This window comes from Rana temporaria, chromosome 3 (genome assembly GCF_905171775.1).
Source record: "Rana temporaria chromosome 3, aRanTem1.1, whole genome shotgun sequence".
Classification (NCBI taxonomy): domain Eukaryota; kingdom Metazoa; phylum Chordata; class Amphibia; order Anura; family Ranidae; genus Rana; species Rana temporaria.
In genome coordinates, this window is record NC_053491.1 from 146415558 (window position 1) to 146433057 (window position 17500).

General features: G+C 45.3%; 1 protein-coding gene across 8 annotated transcripts in view; it reads right to left on the minus strand.

Annotated features, from left to right (window-relative positions):
* Nucleotides 1–17500, minus strand: part of CELSR1 (cadherin EGF LAG seven-pass G-type receptor 1) — a 219262-nt gene that overhangs the window by 96592 nt on the left and 105170 nt on the right. For all 8 annotated transcript variants that reach the window (XM_040343639.1, XM_040343636.1, XM_040343634.1 and 5 more), the window contains exon 5: nt 3756–3844. In XM_040343639.1, coding sequence (XP_040199573.1) covers nt 3756–3844 — 89 coding nt within the window. The remainder of the gene's footprint in view (nt 1–3755; nt 3845–17500) is intronic.

Sequence of the window (17500 nt, forward strand, 5' to 3'; positions counted from 1 at the left end):
GAACCCCCGCTTTAAGCACCGCTATAGAGCCACCTCCTCTTTCTTGTATCTCCATATAAAATAAATATATTGGACAAAATTTGGTAAGATGTGTACACACTTTGTGCAACATGAATCCATAACAACCATGAAAAATAAAGCAAAAAAAAAAAATAACAAAAAAAAACGCCCTCGAATTGAGATTTAACACGCAAACAATGTATGCAACATGTGTGTTGGGTATTAACCTTTTAACAACTGACCTGTACACTCATCCTTATAATAAAGGCATATATAAAAGGCTCTTTGATATACTTTCAGAACATTATTATTGTCCCCTAAAGAAGCTTTTTCCCTGAGCACGAGAAGACAGACAGACAGACAGAAGGGTCACATCCCCAGAGCCCACCAGTGAAACTCACTTTTGCTCCAACTAATTAGAAATATTCAGCATAATTAGGCAAAGCTCACTTTCAAAGGGCACAGTAGACTAGCTCAAAGTCACAGTACAAAGACCTGTAACTAGGGGCTGAACTGAACTCACTAGGGACTGCTGCCCACTGACCTGAAGGAGAATGAAAACAACAAAAAAAAGGTCAATTAAACACCAGGGACTGAACATTCCAGAAACATTAGCGGCCCCTTTCCATATGTACAGGAGTAACTTTATACACAGCAAATGTCTAGTTAATACAGCAGTGAAACGTGAGCAGCCTATTTATGTGCCCGGCACACCTTTTGTTCACCTTTCCCGTATCATCCCAGTCCTAACTTTCAGCTCATTCTTTACTTTGCAATCAAATGCACAGCCACCATCCACCTCACTCGTTATGTGTCAAAAAGACATATTTTCTAGACTTTTCTTGTTGCCTATACGTGACAGAAAGATTTGAGTTCCTTCCCCAATCATGTTTACATGTAAAAATCTTTGAGATCCCAGATCTGTTACAGATGAGTTTACCGTCAGAGAAACCTTCCCTCCCAGGGCAAGCTCAGACAATAAACAATGCAAAGTCTATAATCCAAGCACAGCTAATTTATACATTATTTCCAGGATACTAGAATTTCAAATAAAAAAGCCACAGTACGAAAATCTAAAAGAACGCCATCGATCTTGCAGAAAATGTGTGTATTTTAGAACGATGCTTCAAAGACGTTTCACATACTGCAGAAAATGTTGAACAGCAAAGACCGAGGATTATTTATAAAACTGAAACCAATGAACATGACCCTGGAGGTTATTTACGAATCGCAAATCCACTTTGCACTACAAGTGCAGTCTCTGTAAATCTGAGGGGAAGCTCTTCTGATTTTTATTATCCAATCATGTGCAAGCTAAATTTTTATTTTTTTTTGCACGCCCCCCTCGGATCTACAGTGATTGCACTGCCAAGTGTACTTTCAGTGCATTTTCACTTGAAGTGGATTTGCCTTTAGTAAACCCCCATTGTGTCGTTTTTTTCATTTCATTTTCTGCCCTGAAAAAACACAGCTGCAATCTGATTTGTTCTACGAGGGACTTTTCCTTGCTCGAGTTTAAAAAAAAATCCCTACAAAAAAATAATAATCTGTACCACTGAGCTAGAACAATTACAACAGCGGACGCTTTAATATAAATCTGTAAAGATTAGATAGGATGAAAACAAGGCAGACTGTCCAACAATGAAAGGCACTTAAACTCAGGCAAATGTACCCTTCAAATAATGGAAGGCGGAGTCAGTAATAATATTATGACTCACTTAAAGTGGAGGTTCACCCGGAAATGTACATTTTTAACATTAGATTGATGCTCATTTTGTCAAGGGGAATCGGGTAGTTTTTTTAAAATCGAAGCCGTACTTACCGTTTTAGAGAGCGATCTTCTCCGCCGCTTCCGGGTATGGGCTACGGGACTGGGCGTTCCTATTTGATTGACAGCCTTCCGACAGGCTTCCGACGGTCGCATCTATCGCGTCACGATTTTCCGAAAGTAGCCAAACGTCGGTGCGCAGGCGCCGTATAGAGCCGCACCGACGTTCGGCTTCTTTCGGCTACTCGCGACGCGATAGATGCAACCGTCAGAAGCCTTTCAGAAGAGTGTCAATCAAATAAAAACATCCAGTCCCGAAGACCATACCCGGAAGCGGCGGAGAAGATCGCTCTCTAAAACGGTAAGTACTGCTTCGTTTTTAAAAAAACTAGCCGATTCCCCTAGACAAAATGAGCATGAATCTAATGTTAAAAAAATTTTTTCGGGTGAACTCCCGCTTTAAGCTGGCCATAGATGGATCAAAATCAGCGGGAACTGGCTGAACTTCAATCCATCTATGGACAGGCTGGCTATGCTGAAGTCAATCTAATGATCAACTTCAGGACAACCAGCCTATCAAGTTTTTTTTGTGTGATTACTGCTGTCAGTTATAGCCAGCATTAAGTATTCTGATGGCAGGGAAACCTCCTGCTGCCAGAATACACTAGCGCATCAGCTGGGATTCCCCATTAACATATTTCAGAGATTTCAGAGCAAGAACATTGCCTAATATATGGCCTGCCTAATGCTGGCCATACACTATACGAAAAATCAGCCAAAGCCATTTCAGGAAAAAACGAACATTCAGCCGTGAGCGCAAACGATAAGGCCATCATGTAATGACTGATAAATCATTCAGTGGACATAAATTAATACATTTTTTGTTCGTTTTTTTTACATATACATAGTGCAGACAGTTGGGACGGGAAACACATAAACATTTCAATTTATCGTTCGTTCGGCAGAAAATTTCCAAACTTGTTCTTCGTTTTTTCGGCTCAAAAACATCCAAACGATTATCAATTTTGTGCCCATTACCTGGCCTGTAAAACGAACAGTCTAAATGACAGATTTATCGTATAGTGTATGGCCAGCATAAGGCTGGCTATGGATGGATCTTGTTATTTTTTTCAGCCAGTGGGTTGAATGAAAAAAATGAACAGAGTCCTCCATCCACACAATGGAGATGGACAGGGAAATCCTCCCCCCGATACATTGAATTCAGACAGTGGATTCCTCTGTCAGAATACACCGAGACCCCATTCACACCTGAGCGTTTTGTAGTTTGAAGCCTGAAGCTACAAAACACTGGAGGGGAAAAAATCTATTCTCTATGGAGATGGTTCACATCTCCACTACAAAAAGCCAGGATCGCCAAAACGCCTGAAGCCAGTAGCTCCAAAACACCTGAAGCTCAAACAAGTTCTGGGACTTTTTTTTTAGGCAGATTTGGGCGTTTTTCAGTTTTTTACATTGGTGACCTTTTGACCTGTATAAAATCACGGCAAAATGAGGTAAAAACCACGGCAAAAATCGCTGCAAAATCGCGGTAAAATTGCACGACTTTCTGCCTGAAAGCGCTATGCTCAGGTGTGAATGGGGCCTGATCAACACCTGCAGCTGCTGATAAACAAAAATCTTCCCAACAAGTCCGTTTAGCAAATGTTGATCAATGATTGTCTTTGGCCAAACAAGCTTGTTTCAAAGATGATCATTAGATCAACTTTTGTTGATCCATCTATGGCCAGATTCAGCACCAATACTTTATTATACACTTTTTTACTCGAATGACAGCGACTTTAAGTAAAGCCTATTCAGATAACAATCCACTTTTTCTTCACACGCTGACATTTTATAGCAGATTAGCTGTCATTTGTTAAAAAGCCACGTTACAACGTTTTATAGCACACTTGGGGAAAAAACTCCAACTCTGGATGATACTTTGCTTCTTACACATACTGTTTGTCTATGTTGGGGGTATTCCTACCTTATTGTAGTACTGCACTTGTACGGAATGCCATTGTCCATCACTTACGCCTCCTTCCATGTAGGGGCTGACTCTTGTAGTGCTTTCCCCTGTAAACATAGCAACAATTACATTAGCTTTGTACAATATGCAGGCTCTATAGAAATAAAGGATAATGAGTTAGTCATCACAATGCTTGGTAAGGCACACTACACATGAAGATCGTTTCCCAACACTTCAGTGAATCAATCCCAGTGAGTAACAACAACACCGCTATAAGACATACATTTATACACAAACATTGGCAGTATGATAGACTGTTCTTTATAAAGATAAATCCAGTTTCCAGCACTATAGCCGACTTTGTATTTGTCTCCATCTTTGAACAAATTGATTCTGGCCACCACTAAATTAATAAATTATCATTATTATAAAATATTATCACTGCTATTATGATGAATGATTTGTATATAGTACATGCTGGTAGGTTATTGTACTGTGCTCCTTTATATAGTAAAGAGCTGAGCAAACTGTTGATGTTATATAAATCCTGAATAATAATACAAGAGGGAAAAGCTGACGGAGAAAGAAAAAGAGATTTTTAATACAGCTTACCTGTAAAATCTTTTTCTTGGAGTACATCACGGGACACAGAGCGGCATTCATTACTATATGGGTTATATGGAGTACCTTCAGGTGTAGACACTGGCAATCTCAAACAGGAAATGCCCCTCCCTATATAACCCCCTCCCATAGGAGGAGTACCTCAGTTTTGTAGCAAGCAGTATGCCTCCCAAAATGGTCCTCAAAAAAGAGGGGTGGGAGCTCTGTGTCCCGTGATGTACTCCAAGAAAAAGATTTTACAGGTAAGCTGTATTAAAAATCTCTTTTTCTTTATCGTACATCACGGGACACAGAGCGGCATTCATTACTATATGGGATGTCCCAAAGCAATGCTTACAATGAGGGGAGGGAGAACATCTCCAAGACAAAAGGATTTAATTTAGAGATATACTCAAATCATAATAAATCCAACTTAGTTGAGAAAAATAATTTTTAAATTTTAAATTTAACTCAAAAAAGAGGAGCCCCCGGAATCCGAGGGTCTCAAACTGCAGCCTGCAGCACTGCCTGCCCGAAGGCAGTATCAGTATTCCTTCTTACGTCCAACTTGTAGAATTTTGTAAACGTGTGGACAGAAGACCAGGTTGCCGCCTTGCAAACTTGAGCCATAGAGATCTGGTGGTGTGCTGCCCAGGAGGCGCCCATGGCTCTAGTAGAATGAGCCTTTAATGATACTGGAGGAGGCAACCCTTTCAAGCCGTAGGCCTGAGTGATTAATTGCTTAATCCACCTAGAAATGGTGGACTTTGCAGCTGCCTGCCCCTTCTTGGGCCCATCCGGTAGAATGAACAGCACATCTGTTTTCCGGATCTTCTTTGTAGCTTTAAGATAGGCCTTCATGGCCCTGACAATATCCAAGGTATGCAGCAACCCTTCCTTTCTGGAAGTAGGTTTAGGGAAGAAGGATGGTAATACCAAATCCTGGTTCAAATGAAAACTGGATATGACCTTCGGTAGGAAGGAAGGATGAGGGCGGAGAACGACCCTGTCCTTATGAAAAACAAGATATGGTTCCTTACAGGATAAGGCCGCCAGCTCCGAAACTCTTCTTGCGGAAACTATGGCAACCAAAAATACTAACTTCCTTGTCAGTAGAACCAAAGGAATATCAGCCAACGGCTCAAACGGTTGTTTCTGTAAACTTGACAGAACAAGATTTAAATCCCACGGACAAAGCGGGGATTTAACTGGAGGTCTAATACGTAAGACCCCTTGAAGGAAGGTCTTAACCAGCGAGTGGGTGGCCAGCGGCCGCTGAAACCACACTGACAGAGCAGAAATCTGTCCTTTGATTGTGCTTAATGCCAATCCTTTATCCACTCCTAGCTGGAGAAAACTTAATACTCTATCGATGGTAAATTTGCGAGAAAGCCATCGCTTGGACTCACACCAGCCTACATAGGCCTTCCAGACCCTGTAATAAATCACCCTAGAGACCGGTTTCCTGGCTCTGATTAGGGTAGAGATTACTTTCTGAGACAGACCTCTACCCCTGAGAATCAGGGATTCAGCTTCCAGGCCGTCAAATTTAGATGCCGTAAGGCAGGGTGGAGGATCGGACCTTGCGATAGCAGGTCTGGCCGTAGAGGAAGAGTCCAAGGGTCTCCCACTACCATCCTTAAGATTAGTGAGTACCATGCCCTTCTGGGCCATGCTGGAGCTACCAGGATGACTGGTATGTGCTCCACCCGGATCCTGCGCAGCAGGCGGGGTAGTAACTGGAGCGGGGGAAACGCATAAAGAAGTTTGAACTGATGCCAAGGGCAAACCAACGCATCGGTTCCGCAGGCCATCGGATCCCTTGAGCGGGATATGAACCTGTCTAGTTTCTTGTTGAGTCTCGATGCCATGATATCCACGTCCGGCACTCCCCATCTTTGGCAGAGTGCTTGAAAGACTTGTGGATGCAGAGACCATTCCCCCGGCCATAGAGTCTGGCGGCTTAGGAAGTCCGCCTGAAAGTTGTCCACTCCTGGAATGAATATTGCCGATATGCAGGGCACATGAGCCTCTGCCCATAGGAGAATCAAGCTCACCTCTCTCTGAGCGGCTTGACTCCTGGTTCCCCCTTGGTGATTTATGTATGCCACGGCCGTGGCATTGTCTGATTGAATTCTCACCGGGAACCCCTGCAATTTTGACGTCCAAGCCCTGAGGGCTAGTCGAGCAGCTCTGAGCTCCAAGATGTTGATGGGCAACTGCTTCTCTGGCTTTGCCCAAGTACCTTGGCGAGTGCAACCATCCAAAATTGCTCCCCAGCCCGTCAGGCTGGCGTCTGTGGTCACTATCTTCCAAGCCACTGGGCTGAAAGACTTCCCTTTCAGTAGATTCTGAGGGTCTAACCACCAACACAGACTTTGTCGGACTCTTGATGAGAGCGGCAACGGGATATCCAAGGCCTGTGGCCTTCTGCTCCATGCTGACAGGATGGCTGCCTGTAGGATGCGAGTGTGGCTCTGGGCGTATGGTACCGCCTCGAATGTGGCCACCATCTTGCCTAGTAACCTCATACATAGGCGAATAGTCGGTTCTTTCTTGCTTAGAACCAGTAGGATTAATTCCTTGATGGCTTTTACCTTCCTCAGAGGTAGGAACACTCCTTGTTGTTCTGTGTCTAATCTCATGCCGAGATATTCCAACTGCCTTGTGGGCTGGAAAGCTGACTTTTCTCGATTTAGGACCCAGCCGAACCTCTCGAGGTATTGGACCGTGAGGGCCACTGCTCGCTCCAAGCCGGGAGACGAGTGGTCTATGACTAGGAGGTCGTCCAGGTATGCTAGGATCGTGACCCCTTGGATCCTTAGCTTGGCTAGGATCGGAGCTAGGACCTTCGTGAACACCCGGGGGGCCGTAGCCAACCCGAAGGGAAGCGCCACGAATTGGAAGTGACGCGAAGCCACCATGAAGCGTAGATATCTTTGATGTGGCTGATAAATTGGAACATGAAGGTAGGCATCCTTTATGTCTATGGACGCCATGAAGTCGTCCTTCTGGAGTGTGGCAGCTGCTGACCGCACGGATTCCATCCGAAATGAGCGGATCTTTAGATATGCATTTACCATCTTTAGGTCCAAAATTGGCCTGACATCTCCATTGGGGATGATGAATAGGTTGGAGTAGAAACCCAGCCCCTGTTCCAGGCTGGCCGGAATCCGAGGCGGATCGTTTGGAATCCTCGACTCCTGGAAATGAGGAGGAGGAAACCTTAGGAAATCTAATTTGTAGCCTGTGGCCACGGAAGACCGTACCCACTCGTCGGGAATGCTGGCTTCCCAAATCTCTGAAAAGAGTCGCAGCCTTCCCCCCACCTTCGTGGGTGGGGGCGCCCCTTCATAAGGTTGGCTTGGGGGCTGGTTTTGCTGGTTTGCGAAACCACTGCCTTTTGCCTCTAACAGCCTGTCCTTGTGATTTGCTGTTGAAGCCGAAGTTTGCTTTTGCAGGAGGCCGTCGATACTGCTTGGCATTAGAGGGCCCCTGCCCAGGGGAATACTGTCGTTTAAACGCAGGCCCCTGAACCTTCTTCTTAGTTGGCAAGAGAGTACTCTTGCCGTTTGAAATGGTCTGAATGTATTTATCTAGGTCTTCTCCGAAGAGTCGTCCTCCATGGAAGGGGAACCCTACCAGGAGCTTCTTGCATGGGGGCTCAGCCTCCCAGCTTTTTAACCATAAGAGTCTTCTCATATGGATAAGGGATAACGATAAACGTGACGCTTGCTGGATAGAATCCTTGATTGCGTCTACCGTAAAACATATGGCCTTAGGGACATCCGAAAATTCTTCTGCCTGCTGGGCAGGAATAAGTTGAAGCATCTGCTTAAATTGATCCGATAATGCTTGAGCGACCCCAATCGCAGCCACAGCTGGCTGTACTACTGCCCCTGCAGTAGTGAAGGAGTTCTTAAGTAGTGCTTCCAAGCGCTTATCAACTGGATCCTTGAACACCTGTATGTTTTCTACAGGGCATGTTAACGATTTGTTAACACATGAGATGGCTGCGTCCACTGCAGGAGTAGCCCATCTTTTGGAAAATTTTTCTTCCATAGGATATAGGACAGAGAACTTCTTAGGTGGTAAGAAGATCTTATCTGGCTTGTTCCAATCTTGGAACAAAACTCCCTCTAATAGAGGATGGATCGGAAACACAGCATTGCTTTGAGGCGCCCTCAGTGAGCCCAAAGCTGAAACCGTCGATACCTGGAGATCTGGTACTGGCAAGTTGAATGCCCTATGGACCAAGTCCGACAATCCTTGAATCCACCAGCTCTCCCTCAGGGAGACTGCCCCAGACTCCTCTGTATCCGGATCTTCGATCCCTGAACCTACTTGGTCCTTGTCCAAGAGGTCGTCCAATTCCCCTGAGGAAAGGACCTCCTCTTCTGAGGGTCCGCGCTCGGGCGACGGAGATCTATTCCGCTTACTGCCCCGCATAGCTGCGGCTATCATTTTACCCATGCTTTTCTGCATCTCTTTTAAAGAGGTGAGTAATACCTCCTCCGTGACCATCTTAGGGTTGGACTGACCCGCGTCAGCTCCAGCCCCAGATCCCGATGGCCCCAAGGCTCCCTGTGGGGAAAGCAGCGGCATAGCATTGTCCGAGACCTCAGACTCTCTGGGGGAATCCCCACTTCTTGTACCCTTGTTTTTTGATGCCATGGTACAATACCGAGGTACACCTGCTACTTATTGGTACCTGGGACTTATAAATAGTTAAATGCCCAAACACCTGTTTGGGGGATAAAAAATGCTTCCTCTCCCCTAGATGACACTTCTCTTTTTTTTTTTTTTTTTTTCAAAAAAAAATCTTTTTTTTTTTTTTTTCAAATCTAGGAAAGAAAAAACATTCTGTCCCCCTGAGTAGTATTGCAAGAAAAACTATGAGATGGAAAAGAAACAGCCTATTCCTAGGCTTGAAAACAGTCTTTCTGAAGACTGCAATATTCTTTCTGGCCACTGTGTGTCCTCGGCGCCCCGTGCTTGCCGTTCTGGTCTTTCCTCCTCAGTTCCAAAGTATTGAATGAGCTATATGGAACAAACAAGGAAGGGCCGCCCCTTCCTTAAGCCACTGACCCGCCCTTCCCCCCCAGCAATCTCAAACAGGAAATGCCCCTCCCGACAGGGGGGGGGTGGGGTTGGGAGGAAGGGACCTCTCTGCTCCAGCAAACTGCAGCCATGAGGAGGTCAGCGTTTTGCCTGCTTTGCAGGCCGTGAGGAGGAAGACTGAATGGAGCATCGCCTGGAGGCTTGCAGGTAAGCACAGCTCTCTGACACACACATATATTTTTATATAACACAGGCCCCACTCAATGCTTTTCCAACACTACAAGGGAGGTCACATCTTATGGGGAATAATACATATAGAGCCATCCTATCTTTATGATATGTGACTAGTTTGCCAGATGCAGTGCATAACTTTAGGCATGTCCCCTGTGACCCCCCAGAAAAAACCTGCTAAGAACCAAGTTCCGCAAGTTTTCCCCTCACTTACCTGCTCCATGCCGCAGGACTTTGCCAAGCAAGAGGCCCAATCTTCCCCCATCTCGGTGGGGATGTCTAGACCTTCAGGCCCTGGGTTCCTATGAAGGATCCACTGTCCTGGGCCCATATAGCACTCTGGCAACAGAAACATTAGGCACCCAAAGGTTTCTAAGTTCTGGGCCCAGGGTCCAGCTCTCTAAAAAGAAAAGCATTATGGGCTATACCCCAAGGGTTTGGGGTCCGGTTACTGACCACTTTAGCGCTGAGGCTTTTTTGGACAGAACCGGTTAGCTCACCTAATCCCAAGGATGTGGAGGCAAGCTAAACCATGACTAACACCTAAGACACTGGCGGAAAAACTGAGGTACTCCTCCTATGGGAGGGGGTTATATAGGGAGGGGCATTTCCTGTTTGAGATTGCCAGTGTCTACACCTGAAGGTACTCCATATAACCCATATAGTAATGAATGCCGCTCTGTGTCCCGTGATGTACGATAAAGAAAAAGCAGTTTTTATGTAGAGACAAGATAGGCTTGCCTAAAGAGAGAAGTTTTCAGAGACTGACTAAGGGCCAGTGGTGTGAGATAGCATGCGATTCGCACCGTACTGCAGTGCAAATCAAATGCGATGCAAATTCAGCCATACAGATAGATAGATCAAACCGCACAATTGCAACCGCATTCTGCGATCCACCGACCAAAATCTGGTCAAGGTTCCTAAAACCAAATACAAGTCCAAAGGAGAAAGAAGGTTTGCTTTCCAGGGCCCCAGGCTTTGGAATGCTTTACCAACCAGCATTCGGTTGGAGCAAAACCACCTGTCCTTCAGAAGGCAGATCAAAACCCTGCTTTTCTGATAGGCATGAGACACAAACAACAAGCGCCCAGAGGCGATTCAGTTCGCATGTGCCGCGCTATATAAATTTTTTCATTCATTCATTCATACTATTGGCTGAATTTGCATCGCATTCGGACCAAACTCGCACAGGACCCTTTTTTGGGCCGCAGCAGAATCGTATTGCATGGGTGTTCACACCCATGCGATCCGATTCCTGTCTGAATTTGCAGATCGCACTGCGAAATGCAAACTGATCTGGGGTTGTCATTAACTTTTAATTGACACTCCCAAAAGTTTGCATAAGGTAGTGTCAATGGCTGCCAGGAGACATGCGATGCGGGAAACCGCAGTGGATTCGCAGGGTTCACGCATCGCAGCAGTGTGAACCGGCCCTAAGGAAGACAGAGTAAGAGACGGCCAGATAGATTGGGGGAATTCCAGAGGATCGGAGAGGTTCTGGAGGGGAGTATAGGAGAAGGTGATGATGTGGCTAGAGAGAATAAATATGAATAAATATGTACATCACATAAACATGATATGCATGTCAACATAAATATTAAACACTAATAAAATACAAATACAAACCTAAGCTAACCATTTAAAACACTCATCAGTTGCCGCACACACAAGACAATCTTTTTCTTTTAGTATTGCTTAGCCAATGCACATGTTGACTTGAGTAATAGCAACATATTGCCACTCATATGCATAACGACATCACCAGCATCTGCAACTTCATATCCAGTGATGGCACCAACAAATAAGCATTATGCCCACAGAATGCAAAACAGCATGTGTGCAGTTTTATTTCTTTAGAGATTGAATCAGGCGATCAGAGGAGGGTGATCCTGGCAATGGACTCCTAACCAATTGTAGCCAACATCCTAAATCACCCACCCACTTTTATACAACATCTACTCCAGACAGAGCTCTGGAGAGCATTTATATATGTAGGAGTGTACACTAGTGTCCACACCAGCAGGACCGGACTTGCCTTCCGGGATAGTGGGAAATTTCCTGGTAGGCCATCTGCCCTGGGGCCATGTTGCAGGGCCGATTCTGGCCGGGTGCACAGGCTGCACCCACTCAGGCGCCGCAAAGTTTCGAGAAACGGGGGTGCCCAGGGCTGGCCCTACCATGGGTCCCATCACTGGATCCATCGGGGGGGCCTCTGAGGGGGCAAGCGCTGCCAGATTACACAGAGCCGGGATCTCCCGCTTACCCAGTTGCCGCCGTCATACCAAGTCCCGCCTCTTGAACCAGCTCCTATGATGGACATCACACTGGTCCAATGCCAGGACTTGTGACATACATCATAGGAGACGTCCAGGAGGTGGGACTTGGTATGACCGTGCCCACCGGGTAAGCGGGAGATTCCCGCTCTCTGTAATCCGGTGGCTCTCCCCATGCACCGGTAAGGATTTGCTGATGGACACTGGTGAGGCTGAGCTGATGGGCACTGCACTTATGGACACTGCTGAGGCTGCACTGTTGGACACTGCTGAGGCTGCACTGATGGACACTGCTGAGGCGGCACTGATGGACACTGAGGCGGCACTGATGGACACTGCTGAGGCGGCACTGATGGACACTGCTGAGGCGGCACTGATCAGGCCGAGCTGATGGGCACTGATCAGGCCAAGCTGATGGGCACTGATCAGGCCAAGCTGATGGGCACTGATCAGGCCAAGCTGATGGTCCGTCGTGCCTACACGGCATCAGTTAGGAATCCATAGGTTACATTTAAAGCAAGTTAGCTTTTTTTTAACCTATGGCTACCTTTGTCCTCTGGTTAACCTATCATGTGTACGAGGCCTTAGATTTTATTTTGACGAGCTTCTGCCTTGTCCAAATGTAAAAATAAAATCTTGACTGTGCGTTTGCTTCTCAAGACCCATGAGTCCCGCTCTCTCTTTTATATACACACACCCACATATTTTATTATATACAAACATACATATACACACACACAGCGGGTATAAGACATCAGGAAAAAGGTACATTAAAAATAAAAGTTTCCTTCTGCACGCAACTGAATGCGCTGAAGAGATTGTCCAAATCAAATAGTTTAACAGTATGTTCTGCAGGTGAACAACTACTGCAAAACAAACATTACCTGAACCTTAGAAATACGGGTAAATAAAGGCAAGGCTTTCTGAAAGTCAAACACATTTAGCCTCTCACATGGGTTTTATATAATACACACCTGAGGGCGAGACACATTTATACACCGAGATAACAAGCTCCCTCCATTACTATACACCATATACTATGTAAACTGAAGTCTGATAGCTCAGGTCAGGTCATCCTGGCTCGCTCATCTCTTCCTTCCAACTCACAAAAAGAAAAAATGTCACAAGCTGTATCAAACAAACACTTGTTTACTGACCTGAACCTACAGAAGCCTGTGCTGCGACAAGGGCTCCGAGCTTTTCATGGTCTATGCTTGTACTCTAGGAAGTGCATTGCAAATCCATCATCATATTTATAAAGTGAAGACTAACAGGTCTCAACAAAATACTCAGCATATATTTATCAAAGGGAAATGAGAAATGTAACATTTAGACCACTATAAATTCTTACAGCCTGGATTTAATAATAATGTGTCCACTGACATAAATTAAAGCCAAGCTCCGGGATAGATTACCAAATATTGTCTAAATGTAAAAGACGTGCGAGCTCTTAAATAAATCTTAGTGTGCTTTGTGTATGCCCTCCAGATGTGTTCAGTAATCCAGTGTGAGACTGTGCAGAAACGTCCCGTCTCTGGTTGGTATCCGCCCCCTCCTGTAGTTCTCTACAGGCAGCCTATAGCATGCAGGGCTCCTCAGCACAGCATGGCCCGGATTCACAAAGCACTTGCACCGACGTATCTCAAGATACGCCGCGTAAGTGCAAATATGAGCCGTCGCATCTGTGCGCCGGACCCACAAAGTAAGATACGCCTAAAAATAGGCTTCATCCAGCCGGCATAACTTGCCTACGCCGGCGTAGCGTAGGCGCACATTTAGGCTGGACGCTCCAATTGTTTAGCCATTCAAATATTCAAATGAAGGAAATACAGCAATTCACAAACCTAAGTGTGCCCGACGCAGGCTACGCGATGTGCGCGTAAGTTGTACGTCCGGCGTAAAGTTGTGCCCCATAAAGGAGGTGTAACTCAGCAGCATCCATGCAAAGGGCTGCACCAGGGAACTCAAGCCGGCGTATTTTACGTTGTTTATGTTGGACATGAATATGGCTGGGCGTAGGTTACTTTCACGCCGTAGGCAGTGATCCGGCGTATCTTAGGCAGTTGTTCCGACGTGGTTATGAGCATGCGCAGAGGGATGCGTACTTGTCTCAGTGCATGCGCAGTTGGTGATACGTATCTGTCTGGCGCTCGGCCCATCATTTACATGGGGTCACGCCTCATTTGCATGGCTCACACCCACTTCAACCTACGCCGACTTACGCCTTCGAAACCCAGCGCAGTTTTGGGAGCAGTGGCTTTGTGAATTCCCTGCTTGCCTCTCTGCGCTGCGTCGGCGTAGCGTACATTGAGATGCGCTACGGCGGCATAAATGTGCGCCGCTGTCTGTGAATCCGGGCCGATGTGTGTAGCACAGCGATGATGTCACTACCACATTTATAGGGTATGTCCGGGTTTGCAAAGGTGTGTAGTGTTCTCCTCTATAACCACAGAAGGTTTATATCCTCTGTGGTTATTGAGGAATACATTTAAATGAAAGTTTTTGTGTCTGAAGTGCAGCTTTAAATTGGCACGCGGAAAAGTCGGAATGCAATTTTTTTTTTTTTTTTTTTTTTAAAAGCACTGGCTCCTAAATCGAGGAAGGTACTAATAGAACATTATAGCACTACGTGTTATTTGATCTACCATATATTAATCTCAATTACATAAATTCATAGTTGCAGCCAAAAGATATGCTTCTTCCCAATATTAAAGTTGACCTTTCTCAATCTTGGACAATTTAACGTAAGCGCATATTTATATTCATAATTGGAGATTACACATCAAACTGTCTAAAACAATCATTAAATTCAGACAAGTTCATATGTAAATCTTGGCTTAATGTGAAAAAGTAGGGATTTACATCATTTCTACTGCCTACACCTCTGGATCGATTGATCATTCTGACAAGTGTTTCTTAAAGTGGAGCTCCACCCATAAATATAACATTACATCAGTAGTTTTAAAAAAATGTCATTAGTCCTTTACGAACATTTTTTTTTTTTTTTTAGATGACTTCAAAGTGTTGTTGCTAGGCAGAATAGTTAATCTTCCCACTTCCTGCACCTAGGTGCTTAATGCACCGCACAGACTCCTGGGAATGTAGTGGGTGTCACTTTACAGGAGTCTGTGCACTCCCCAGTCTCAAAGAATCATGTGACTTGGACAGCACAGGTGCTGAAACCTGATCTGACACTGCTTGTGCAGCACTGAGCATGTGCGAGATCTGCAAGGCTGAAATCCAGGAAGTCATACAGTCTGGCTTCATGATGCCCACAGTCGATTTCTATTTTATAAAGTGTCTAAATGCTGTAACAACCTAACAAAACAGACCTTAGTTTACAGACTAACTTTACTTGAATACATTAAGCTTGTGTATTACAGGGGTATTTATATTTAAAAAGTGAAATTGTGGCCGGAACTCCGCTTTAATGAACATTAGTCATCTCTACATATCTGTCATCATATGCCCACAATGAATTATTCAGCCATGTTTGCTTTTGGGTAATTCTTACTGTATTCTGGTTAGGGCATAAGTACTTGAAACAGATTTAGAGCCAGACAAGACAGAAGAAGAAACATTTTTGTTTCAAACTTTACAAATACAGCATTGAGCAGATGCAACAAAGAGAAATGATACTGCTTAAAGTGGAACTTCTGCTTATTCCGATTCCTCCCTCCGGTGCTACGTCTGGCTCCTTTCGGAGGGGGGACCTATTTTTTTTTACAGGTAACCTGTCCCCACTTCTGGGAGACTAGCGACGGCAAAGGGGCTTGGCCTTCCTCCTTCCCTTCTCCCGGGCCAGTAAGAGCGCAGCGCGCTTCGCACATTCACAGTAGGGACCCAGCCATGAAGCAGAAAAACTACACTGCCAGGTTTCCTTACAAGCAATGTAAACACCGGCTCCGACATCGCTGGACTCCAGGACAGGTAAGTGTCCTAATGTTAAAAGTCAGCAGCTACAGTATGTGTAGCTGCTGCCTTTTACATTTTTAAAGGGGCGGGCGAACCTCCACTTTAAAGTCAAAGGCGTACATTTATTAAGCTGAGAATTTTTTCTCAATTCAGTTCTCAGCAGTTCCAAGAGAACTGCACACATGTTCTGCTAGAAAGCAACTCACCGCCGTATGTTGAAACTGTCTCCAAGCTGCTTGCACACAGCCTCGCCTCCTCCTAACCCCACGCTGTAATAGACAGAACACATCCCAGCATTGGACCCGCATTCTGTCTATCACAGCGTGGTTAGGAGCAGGCGGGGCTGTGTGTGCGAGCAGAGCGGAGACAATTTCAATGTGTGTTTTACCGCTCTGCTCTGCAATCCCACGGCACGCCGCGGATCACGTGTGTGCCGATCCGAAGTCATCGATCCGTGCGGATCACGGATCAATGACGATCCGTTGCACCACTAGTTATCTGTGGGGGTTTTTTGTATGACAAACAACTCTTCTGGCAGTTGTGGCTGCAATCTTTTTTTGGTCTACCTGACCCTGGCTTAGTATCAAGAGATCCCTGAATTTTCCACTTATAAATAAGTGATTGAACAGTACTCAAAATATATAAATGTAGAGCTGTAGTGCAACTAATAAAGAGTACAAGTGTGACAAGTGATATTCCAAATAACAATCGAGAAGTGCTCCCTTGATCCAATCGTGAAAAACACCAGGATAGGAAAAAGCCGTCACCAACTGAAGAGAGGCTTACCGGACAGATTGAACCCTAAGGAACATACGTTCACAGGGTCAATCAAGCATATGTGAATCTGATAGACCAATCGAATGCTGCAGCTCACAAACGGCCTCCAAGGACTCCAAATGGCAGTAACCAAGAGTGAATGATATGCGCATATATGAGATGACTCAGCAGAAGGTCAAAAAACAAGGCCAATCGGAGAATAACCAGAAGAAAAAAAAAACACACACACATAGCGTAATACTGTATTGCGAATGTGTTTAATGAAGGTTGGAAACAATTACATTATATGTAGAAATATGCGCTGATCAGATAAAAAGTGGCAGCAGTAGGGTACCCGACATGTTTCGCAGCCTCGTGCATCTTCTGGGGTGTACCCTCATTGCTGCCTTCCACAAATATATACACATTGTGATCGGGTCATACGAGATGTTCAGCCAGTGAGTGACCACTTCCGGGTTACCGGTAACTCTCAAGACTTCCGGCTTGCACTCCAAGCCTCACTTTGGAATAAAGAGAGCCTGTAATACCCTATTATTAAATTTGGTATGTATACCATAAAGCGGGGATATGCAATTAGCGGACCGCCAGATGTTACAGAACTACAAATCCCATGAGGCATAGCAAGACTCTGACAGCCACAAGCATAACACCCAGTGGCAGAAGCATGATGGGACTTGTAGTTTTGCAACAGCTGGAGGTCCGCTAATTGCATATCCCTGCCATAAAGGGTCATCCCCATATAGCATTCTAAAATACCTGTGTGCAAAGATAAAATAATCTTCATAGTTCAAATGTGATAGTAAGTGACAGCACGAAAACGGCACCGACCATCATAGCGCGTCATCAATGTGTCACATAACACGCCACGTGGGTGCACGGCCCGTCGTGCGTCACTCTAAAGCAGTG